Source organism: Pterocles gutturalis, unplaced genomic scaffold, assembly GCF_000699245.1.
Source record: "Pterocles gutturalis isolate BGI_N339 unplaced genomic scaffold, ASM69924v1 scaffold52155, whole genome shotgun sequence".
Taxonomy (NCBI): Eukaryota; Metazoa; Chordata; class Aves; order Pterocliformes; family Pteroclidae; genus Pterocles; species Pterocles gutturalis.
Genome location: NW_010147833.1, coordinates 356 through 12,142, shown reverse-complemented (window position 1 = coordinate 12,142; position 11,787 = coordinate 356). Strand labels below are relative to the sequence as shown.

At 35.3% G+C, this 11,787-nt stretch overlaps 1 protein-coding gene across 1 annotated transcript; it reads right to left on the bottom strand.

Annotated features, from left to right (window-relative positions):
• On the bottom strand, positions 1-11,535 carry FAM3C (family with sequence similarity 3, member C). The gene is made up of 8 exons (XM_010086166.1): positions 11,431-11,535; positions 10,174-10,203; positions 9,630-9,753; positions 5,923-5,981; positions 4,465-4,515; positions 3,903-3,987; positions 1,362-1,488; positions 1-299 (listed from the first exon to the last, which is right to left on the bottom strand). Exons 1-8 carry the CDS (start codon positions 11,456-11,458, stop codon positions 210-212), a joined length of 594 nt encoding a protein of 197 aa, XP_010084468.1. The 5' UTR covers positions 11,459-11,535; the 3' UTR covers positions 1-209.
• Positions 11,536-11,787: the final 252 nt, after the last annotated feature.

Genomic DNA, 11,787 nt, shown 5'->3' with positions numbered 1-11,787 from the left:
TTTATTTTGGACATATTTACAAAAAAATGATTTCTATGTGTGTTAGCAATAAATAATTCAAAATGTCAGTGCTCATGCACACACCGACAAGATGGTTGCATGCTTTAAAAATTTTATTTACAGTACAGTCTCCTTCATAGCCCTCTCCCTAATAATAGCAGAAAGTGCATTTTCTTCCACATTCTTTCTCCTTTCCTTTTGTTTTTCATTCAGTCTTGCTTCTGAGGGATACAGCCTTCCATCTCAACAACTTCTGGCCAGCCTTCATACTTGTTTGTGTCCTTGTTGTTCTTTATATGCTATAAATAGAAAACATCAATCTACCATTAATGTAAAGTCATTTATCCTTTTGCTTTAACTCACAGCTTTAAAAGATGTTTTATTTACTTATTTTCAGGCCATGGACAAAGAGAAGACATCACTTTTAGCCTGTTGTGCTGTGTACCAAACATAAAAATCCCTCAGTATTCACCACTTCATGTAACTTGCTCAGACAAGTGTATGCTATAAACAGTTAAGCCATACCGGGGAAACATTTTTAAAATTTATTATGTTTATTTAGGAAGAGAGACAAGCAAGGAAAAAGCCAATTGCTCTAAAACATGAACCACTAAGAGAAAATAAATAAGGATACTAAATTTGCAATGCACTGAAAACAAATAGATTTTAAAGAACATTATTTAATGTTGAATGTTTGCCTTTTTTGAAAATTAGGGGTTTATTTTTCCACCAAGCAACCATCTGCAGTCAGGTAAGACATTACTGCCTGCAAGAGTTTGCCACTGCTCCTGCAGTAGTTTCCATTCCCTTGCAAAGCCGACAAAAGAGAATGTGCCTTCCTTACTCTCCTAGTACAAAGCTACCTTCAGCGGCAGTTAAAGACAACAATGAAACATCTTGAATTGTAACAGCTAAAGCATGGCAACATACTCTATTTTACAAATTTTGCTATGGCAGCAATACTTTCTGACAGAAGAGCAAAGTGGCCAGCTGGGAACAGCAACACCATAATACTATTTATCTCTTGGAGGTCTACCATTGCTAGTGCATCTAAAATACATGCGTTAGGCCGGAAGTTTTTAATTCTTCAGCTTAACTGGATTCATTAAAAGACAAATTATCTCACTGTTGGGAGAATAAGATCTACCCCATATACAATTTTTCTTATTTGTGAATCACCAAAGAATCCTTCTTGTACACTTAAAAAGGAAGAGGCTAGTCAAGGAACAAATTTGAAAATAACACAGTGTGCTACAACTGCAACAGATACCCATCCTGAACAAACGCATGGCATTTATAAAATATGCTACACCTTTATTAATGTAAGCTGTGAAATTCCAGTAAGTTATAGAATCACAGACCTGTTCAAATGGACTTTTAGTCTTAATTCCTTTTCCACCGCAGAAGACCCAGTTGTCTCTAAAGCCAAGGTTAGTAATAGATGTGCTTCCTAATTCAGCAATCAGTTTCCGTGCTTCCTCATTAAGTCTTGAACAAAACAGAGAAGTTCAGCATGTGAATAAAATACATGCCGTTAGAGCTTTCATTGTTCAATGGACCATTCAGCTTTAATCTGATTAAATATAGTTTAAGTCAGTCAATATTGGGCAAGATCTTTCAAAATCAGATAAGGCTAGTTCTGAAATCACCTGATCTAATAAGCGCTGCTGTTTAATATCATAATCTCAAGAAACCAGCATACAAACCTATCAGTACACCAACAAAAGCCAAGAACCCTCTCCTGTGAGAATTTATACATATATCTCAAGTCATGTTAGCAATTCTCCAAGCAACTAAAAAAGTCAACCTTTAAAGTAAACATTGTTTGCAGGTTCAAGCTGAAGTCTAGATAAAGCAAAAGCTATTTTAGATTAGAAGAATTACCTAAATATATAAAAGAAGTTCTTGTCTGCTTGGGTCAATTAATTTAAAATTCAGAAAGCTGCCCCACAGCATGGCTCAGTGCCTGTAGGTCTAGGCAGGATTATTTTAGTACAGAAGGGAAAATGAGTCTGTAGGATGATACGTTATCATTCCAAAACCTCTTTATTTCTTCCTTTCAGTTACTATATTTGCCCAATTACTAAACTACACACACAGCTTCTGATTATTACTACTTCCCCGGGTACAGTTGTGTGACTCACTTTAGTTAAAATTATGAAAATTATTAAGTATCTTGGAGGTTATCTGCACAGCCCACACTCCAAGTTTCTAGAGCATTAGGACAGCTAATTTAAAAAAAATTCAAAATAAAAGCATTTTATCTTTTAAGCATGTTGGTTGTTCACAGTTTTCATTGTTTTCAAGAACCGGCATTTATGATTACCATCAACCACCAGTGGTAAGGTTTTGGCTAATTATGTAATATCACTAATAAGCAGTACTTCCTGGCTGTCAGCACGAATGGGCCAAATTCACCTTCTTGTTTAGCTGACATTGTGTCTACATACAAGGTTTCAAAAACATCAGCTGTTACATGATTATTGAAACAAACTAACTGTACTTATTATCTAAAACATCAAAGAAGAAAGGAAAAAGAACAAAAGGAAAAGTAACAAAACAAGTCAATAGAACAACAGACAAAAGATCCAGCCTTGGACGTTTCTTTATCATTAAACTGCTTCCTTCTCCTAAAAGCAGTGAACATACAGTTAACTATTTACTGCAAATATTGCACACTACAAAGTCAGGACTTTGTGGTAGGAAAGCTGCTCCTACATCAAAAATGCAGACAAGTTGTGGATAACAAATTGAACCAAAAGAGAAAAAAAAATGCCCAGAACACATTAGCAAAAAGTTAGAAAATATGAAAACAACAGAGGAAATGGAAAAAAACCCTCTTAATTTTCAGTATGAAATGCAATCATTTGGAGAGGATGATTTAAGTGAGGAGTAGATTACAATATGAATTCTACAGTAATTTTTAGTATCTATTAAAGTTGACCAAAGTTGGGAAGGTTGGAAGACAATGCTTAAACAGAACTAAAACCTCTTAGACTATGTCTACATTAATAAATTGAACAGCTTTAGGGTGGAACAGTCTAAACGTCAAGGCCAAAAAGTATGAGGTGCACAAGTGTAACCTCTCAGACTTCAAAAGGAAGAATACAGGTAAGGCCTATTGGGAATACTCTCTGCATCCCTCTAACCACCACACTGTCTTGGAGTTGATCTGAGAAAAGTGCTGGATGGAACAGACCGAGTTTCACCAGAGTATGTTCTCACAGTCGTGTTCCTATACATATCTGAATTTACCAGCATGAGACAGAATGAGCTATCAGCAATAGGAAAACCAAGCCCTCTCCAGAAAGACAGATATCCCTGGCAACATACATTAAAAAAAAATAGAGGTGGGTACAAATTCTAGGAGAACAGCTAGAAACCTACAGGGTCTTCAGGAACCAGGGAGGATAAGGGTATGGTTTAAAAAAAGTAAAGTGGAATTATATTCTTTGTAGCTATGAGTAACCAGTTTGTTGGACTGACCATATGCCCTACACTGTCTTCTTGTTGCATCTTTCTGCAGAGGAGCAAAAAAACCCAACTATGTGTACTGACATAGCAATTGCTAACTAGTCAACTATTAATCTCTAGCCTTTCCAGATTTTCACACACTTGTGATATTTCTGCTAAAGGGTCTAATATCTAATTAGGTGGACACCTAACAGCCCTCCATGTAAACACATACATAACCCATTACACCTGGTTAGTTTTAATTTGATCCTTGTCCTCAAACCACATCAGCATTAGACGAATAAACTGAAAGCATAGTTTCAACTCATCATCTTGGAAGAACAAAACTTGATCAAAAGTGATTGCGTGATAAAGAATGCATTTTTTTTCCAGTGTAAAACAGCACTTAAAAGTTTAAGCAATATTTATTATATAAATCAATTACATACTTGGTTGCACCATCATCATATGTTCCCATTAACACTATCGTTCCATCCTGAATGGACTTCAGAAATTCAATAAATGGTGCCACATCTGAAAAGAGAGAGAACACACAACTGCTTAACAACATGCAGTCATTCCATATTTAAACACCTGCAATGCCTTCCTGCAAAGACATGCCTTTTAAAAATATTCATAATGTAAATGTACTTATAAATTTATAAAAAGATGCTAAGTAGGAGAAAGACAAAATGCACTGGAGAGAATGCTTTCATTTTATAGGAAGAGTTTAATCTATATTGTGTAAAGATATAACCACTAGTAGGAACTACTCCAGAGAACAAGTGTGTTTGATTAGCCATACCATTCACTCCCACCTCTGCTATTTGTGTTTCTTTGAAGTTGCGTTCTCCTTACAATTACAAAGATAGTTAAGGGAATGCTTTACCTCTCTCTATCACCTTAAACCACCACAGAAAATGCAGCCTGAAAACAGGTGGGGGGGGAGGGGAAAAAAAAAAAGGGCATTTAAGTTGTTTCTCTCTACCCAGATAAGGTAACCGCACCTACCTCCTCCCCACATGTCAAAGAATTTAGTATCTAATGGTTCTCCTGTTTTACCTGGAGAAAAAAAAATATTTGGTGTCATCAAATGTAGCCAATATTATCTTGCAGACAAACATGCCTACCTCTTCTTAATGTCTCTTTCAGAGAAAGTCCTGCAGAAGACACCATATAAATCACTTGCTATGGTAACTCTTACAAAGATTGCTCCTTGAACAGCATAGTAGTTTGTGATAAGGTGCAGGCAAAGGTAAGAGGAAAAAGAAAGAGAGAAGACCCAAACTTCTGCTTCAAGTGGAATATAAAAGAAAATGAAAAGTCCACAGCCTCTAAAACCAATAAAGAGAATTCACTTCATGTATTTGCCTTTTTTTTAAAGTTGTTTTTGCAAAAATAGATAGTACAGCTATAGGTTGCCCTTAGTGCAACATGGAAATTAAGAAATATTAAAATTATACTGCATGTTTTGCTAGAGACTTAATTCTTAGTTGATTTAAACATCTAGAACAAATAGAAGAAAGTGGACAATATAGTAATCTCATTAGTGCTTTTTTTTTGTTTTACCACGCTGTCTATAAAGGCAGTATTTGATGGAAGGTAAAGTTTTTCTTTTTAATACATGCATTCATTTAAAGTTTACAAGACACAGAGAAAGACAGGCAGCTATATAATACACAGGTAGGTATTTTGGTTTTTGAACAAATTGAGACAACTTAGAAGGCCAAAATAGGATTAGGCGGGTATTGGTCAAGTCATGCTTTAGATGACGCAAACCTGAGTACAATCCAAAAATAACATGAATTTACATTGCAGTGAAATGAAAACGTGCTATCTCAGTGCTACAAGGAATTGCTTCCTACACATTAAGGACAAATCTGCCAGTACTGATGTTCAGTCCAGCTTTCAAGGTGATGTAAATTTATTTGGTTTTAATGAAAGTTAAGAATCCTGAAGACAATTACATAATGCGATATATTTAGGGACAAGATCTATAGATATGGACTAATCAAATATACTGTTTTCAAGCTAGGAAGTAATGAGCTGGTCTCTCCATGTAGTAAGTAACATAACCGTGAAATGTTACACTAAAAAGAGAGAAACTGAAGAATTTAGTCTACAAAGTTTTCTTAGTGGTGGCAACACACAAAGTCAAAAGTAGCAGCATGCATCTCATGTCTTTTTCCATTTTACATGTGCATTAGGAATTACGTGATGCATCACCAAGATAGTCACCACAGCACTCCACATTACTATTTTTACTACACATTTTTAAAAACAAAAATGCACAATGTTTTTCTGTTCTAACAAAAAGGTCTAAGTGCCAAGATCGGACATTATCTCAGTATAAATAAGCTGAATACTTCCTTTTTTTCTCCTGCTTGACTTTCCTCATCCCTTAGTATTTCACCTTAAATTTTAGAAGCAATTCAAAAATGAAGACAATCTACTCAAAATGTCACTTACCATTGACTAAGGCCACATTTATTCCTCTGCCAACATTATTTTTAACTGCACTCATTAAACTGAAACAAAATAAACAATTGTATTTTTAATAGGACAATTGGGACAATTTTCTAATGTTAAATATCTCTGGTTTTTAAATAGGATCAATCAAACTGTAAGAGATAAATAGTTGAAAGACCACACATTCATGAGTACTTAAATGAAGCAAAATGTCCTTGAACTAATCTATGTGCTCTCATAGCACCAGTGAACTGAGAACAATAAATCAAATATCCCCAGTTGTATCCATTTCATTTGATCACTTAATCATCTTGGTTTCAAAGTATGTGTGTATATTAAGTGTTGCAAAAAATAAAACGCTATTAATTTATTATTTAAGAAAATTCCTTGCAGTTAAAGAGCCTGAAACAAGCAATAATTCGAGGAGCTTAGCACATTCATGTAACCAACATTTTAAGCTTTTTTGTAAGCACATGATGAACAAAAATATGTTAATGAGGTTTTTTTTGTAAGCACATGATGAACAAAAATATGTTAATGAGTTTAAAAGCTAAGTGAACTGAGGCATTTAATATTAGTATTGCAGCATCACACTAAGAAACAACAAAATCAAAACAGTTAGCTATTTAGACCTATAATAGCAAACTTAAATCCATGAAAAATAGTTAATACACTGATGGGAGTTTTAACATAACTTGAATATAATCTTGGAGCACAGTTACACATCCCAACAAAACCAGCACAAAGTACGACAGAAATTACTTGTCCAAACTCAGAGTGGCAAAGGAGCTGGAAAGAAGAGACACATTGTGAAACAGAAGCCCTTCAGAGCTGTAAAGAAGAGCTGATGGGAATATCAAGACTGCTAGCTAGGATGCTGTGCTACTTGGGCCATGGTGGGTGTACGACTCCAGTGAAAGGAAGCTTCCAGACCTCCTCACCCCTTTTCTGGGGTGCCTCCAGGCCCCAAATATCCTAGCATTAACATTTTGAAGCTAGCACTAAAAGAGTTAACATACACAAGGAGAAATGGCAGTAAGGATTGAGACAATTGCATAAATTAAAATAATGAAGAAGTATTCAGCCCAGATTGAAGAAAGCACCTCAGTGTAAGTATATAGGTGCACATATCTTATTAACTACACTCTAAAAGATGCTTTAGTTCCATCCTGATCAGGATTTCTTTAACATCCCTGACTTGCCCTAGGAAGGAGCTGCAGATGTCTACAAACTTGTTACGTTCAAAACTTTTTTCACATTTTTTCAGTGATTGTATGATTTTCAGGTCACCTCTGAATATCCGTTCTAAGCAACATTTCAGAAGGACAGACAGAAAAAAAACCTTCATTGTAAATATCATTGACAAATTATAAAAACTTGTCCCTGCTTCCTTGTCTTTGAAGTAGGAAGAATACCAAGTAAACAGAAAAAAAAAGCACTTTGCAGGAGTGAGTTCACAAAATAGCACTAAAAAAGAACTACTGAAGAGGAAATAAGCTATTTCAGAGGTCTGAGACACTACACACTTGAGATAGCTTGTGCACTAAGTCACAAAGACTGCAAGCTGTAATGTGACAGTCTTCTCACAGGAGGGCAGCCGTTCATCAGTTTTAGAATTCTTCCAATAATTTACAATCAACCAGCTACAGAAGCTTTTGAAATAAATCAAACGTCTTATGAGCAAAGCAGGAGATAAATAAAATTAATCAAATTTTCCAGTGGACACTTAAACGGACATTACAAGTCCTCCTCAGAAATAATTCAGAAAGATTTTTGCCATGGGAAATTGGACTTAAGACTCCAACAGCTGTGCACTAAGGTGCACACTAGAATGAAAAGAATAGAGGATTTCTTGCCAGCAACTACTTTCTTTTCATCACTTTCTTCAGTGAAATATCCAGTAGAAGAGGGTTTTGGGTTTGGTTGGGGTTTTTTTTTGGAGAGGAACAACAATCTCTTCTTAGTCAACCAGTAAGTGAGACATTTAAGGAACAAAAAAAACAAAACAAAACAAAAACAAAACAAACCAACCCCAAAAAAATAGACAAACCCTACAATCCTGAACTTAAAATTTTACTTGCACTCCCACAACTTTTTATCAATGAATCACCCTAAGTCTTCACAGATATTAAGCTTTCTGGCAACCAGAAATGAGAAGGTTAGTTTTGTAACACCAGTAAAAATACCATGCAGAGAGATTACACAAGGCTGTCCAAGGTCACAAAGTGAATCAGTGATAAGAATGGAAAGCAAAACCTAGCAGCTTTCAGTTTACACGTGCCAACGGTCAGCTCATGCTCACTTCGCATGTTCTTCCCAACTACACCGTGACGCTCTGCCGAAAACGCACTCCTACACAAGTGAGCAAGCTTGAGCTAAGTCAGCCTTACAGAAGAACAGCTTGAAATTTGAATGATGCTCATGTTTCTACTAATAACATGAAGTGACTAAGCTGTACATGTTTGGTTGTCAGGGAAAAAAGCTCCCATTTCAACTTCACCACATCTAAATTGTTAGAGTTAGTGCTAAACATATAGTCTTCTCTTTAACATCATATAAGACTTCTCTCCAAAGTAACTCTAAGATTAAAGTGGATGGAAAATGTAAACCAATACCTTTTATTCTCTTACAGATTAATTGTCCTACTTGCTAGATTACATGAGGTTATGTTCACAGTGAAGTAGTTGTCATTTGTTCTAGAATTCACTACCACTAACTTCTGTATGTGCTATCTGAAGCACTCTGTACTACCATAGCTAGGGCTGAGAAATGCTAAACTGGAGTACTTTAAAAGCAAATGGAAGGCAAAGGCTTCTAAGTGTGACTGATATTTAAGAAAAATCTCCTGACAGTTATGTCTTTTCTGACACATGACATGCAAAACTGAGTGGATAGATTATATGAAGTTATATGAAGCTGTACACTCTGGCTTACAATGAGCAGGAACAACCTAAGAGCAAAGAAACAGAGTCTAAAGATAAATATTAATATTCCCATCACAGAGATTACCGAAAGGTGTTCAGTTAAATACTGTAGTTACAGTATTATTGACAATACAGTGTTAAAAATATAGTTATTAGAAATATGGGACTTAAACTCAAAACCAAACTGTGTTTCAAGCAGTTCCTTACCTAATTTCACAATTATTTTATTAACTTTAGTTACCATCAGCACAATTAAATAACCACAGATCATGAAAATACTATTTTTCCCTTTTGAAGTCATCCATTGAAGAAAAGTGGGAAATATGTTCTGACATTGGTACTATGGAAATAGCTTAAAAGATGACTTGCAAAAGACAGTTCCACAGCACAGTTTTATTTGATGACATTCAGTTAGAAGTATCAAGAGTAATTACTTAAAAATACGATTGTTCACTGAATTAATATTATTAGAGGCACAAGAACAAGTTAGAGGCAAGTCTGCATCTGACTTGACAAAGTCTAACTAATCCTAAGTCTGTACACCTGAAATAAAGTGTAAGCTACCTTGCATATATTAAAATAGCATACACTTCTGCATTTACTGCCAAGTATTAAATGTGCTTCATCAGAGACTAAGTTACAATGCAATGCAATTTTTTTCATTTGGTCAAACTGTTGGCAAAACAAAACCTAGGGAGAATCAATTAAACTACTTTTTTTTGTGTGCAAAAGTGATCCAAGACAGCATTTCAAAAGACATAGACAACAGGCGAAAATACTTACATGTTATCTTCTACACAAATTTTAGGTCCAACTACATTCGCTGCTCCACTTGCCATTTTGAATGCAAAATGCTTTTCAGGGCAAGCTTTAGAGATCCCACATTTGTATCTTGGAGGTTTTGTAGCTTTCAAAAGGAAGTAAAACAGAATTTTAGAGACAACACCACAGGTAGACTTACAGAGAAATATCAGTTAGTTGTCTGAAGGAATTCAAGGAAAAGGGAAAGACAAACGGTATCTCATCTGCAGTTTCACAGCAGTTTAAAATAATCTAGGCTCCCGCAGTACCTCATTATTCTACTTCTTGTTCTCACCCTGCTGCTTGCTCTGGCACTGTCATCAAAAGCCACAAGACAAAACTACAAGTGAAATGCTGGCAAAAACCAGAATTTACCATAAATTTAGGAAAATCAGGAAAAGAGGAAAATTAGTTTCTGATTGCATTTAAAGCCTAATTAAGACTTTCTTAACTATGGAAATTCAACAGCCTTCCTGTTATTAGCGAAAGCAAGTCACAGCAGTAACACATGCATATGAACACTCACAGCGTGCAGCTGCATCCAGCGCTGATCTAGCTGAAATGCAAAAAGAAAGTTTTACAAGATGTTACTATTACAGTGTCATAAAAAGCAAGTTTTACAAGATGCTACTATTAAAGTGTCATCTGCTACAAAATATCCTATAAATTTCAAACCTTTCTGTACCCCTATAAAAACAGGGTGGTTGAAATGAAGTATCAAATAAATCTGAACATTACGTTCCAATATAAAACATTATCCCTTACATGGCAGAAGAATTAAAGTGATCAGGAACCACTTTAGGAGCACCACCTTAATTTATGACTCTCTGATTAACATAAAGATCCATGGAGATACAAAATCATCTGGGATTTGTGGAGGTGTGGGCACTAAAGTGAAATTAATTCCCTTCTTACAGCTTCACCAAGATGGGCCTCCTTTCACTTAACACTGAAAGCCTGCAAGTCAGATGTCTTTGAGCCCAAACATTCATGACTCCCTTTCCTGTGACAGGAAGAGACACAAGTGACCTCATCATGCACGTTAACTACAATACATCTGTAATACTTAATGACACCTATGTCTCTTCAACAATTATTAAAGCTGCCTCTGGTGAATGGTTCAGATGCCGGCTCACACTGTAGTAATTTGGAGTTAAATAACATGAACTATACCCACGTACCTAAAATTGTTGTTTTTTTGTTTTTTTTTTTTTTTTTTGTAATGGAAAGCCCCTTTAAAGATAAAGTTGGTTCAAAACATAGACTCTGAATTTTAAGTCATCTCAGCTGCTAATCCTTTTCTGTGTAGGACCTGGGCACATCTGAAATGTTTTGATTACTACATGTCCAATTGTACACGGTAGTATACCTGTGCAAGCAAAAAAGCCCACCCAAAACATAGATTTTGAGTTGCCTAAGCAGCAGAAAGGCAGAATGCAGATTTCCAAAAACATCATTCAAGTTGCTTAGTTTACAACTCCAGACTAAGACTGAAAGTATCAGCAAACCAAAAAAGCAGGTAAAATCATGCACACTTGTCAGAAAAAAGAATCAAACTGATTAAGAGAGTAGGTTAAATACTTTATACAGAAAAAAACTTAATACAAACATTATATATTATATAGGTATAATATATATAAATACATACACATATTAAAAATAAACACATAATTCTTAAATGTAAGAGCCAAAGTCAAGTTTAAAGCAAAATTAATATGCAATTCTTGATTATGACTCAAGTAAATATTAATATATGTCTGGAGAAAACAAAGTAATCACTTACCAAATATGTGTCCTAAGTTTGCATCCATTTTTATTTCAAACACTTGAGATATGACATAAAATGTCAGTAAAAATATTGCTACGACCACTACCAACTTTGCAGCACCTATTCAGAAGCAGAGAAAAGTTTCAAAAAATTATCTGCAAATAATAAAATTAAGTTTACCGAAATTAACTACATGAGAAACGTGTATTAGATTACATTAAGGGGAACTCAGAAACAGGAAGATGACTTGTGGACTCACTAAACAGATGTAATCTGCAAGAAAGTGACATTATAACACAGGATGCAACCGAGTCAGTCCATCAGGTTACTATACCAAATAGACACCCTGCTCTCTTTCAGCTTTCTCCAGGT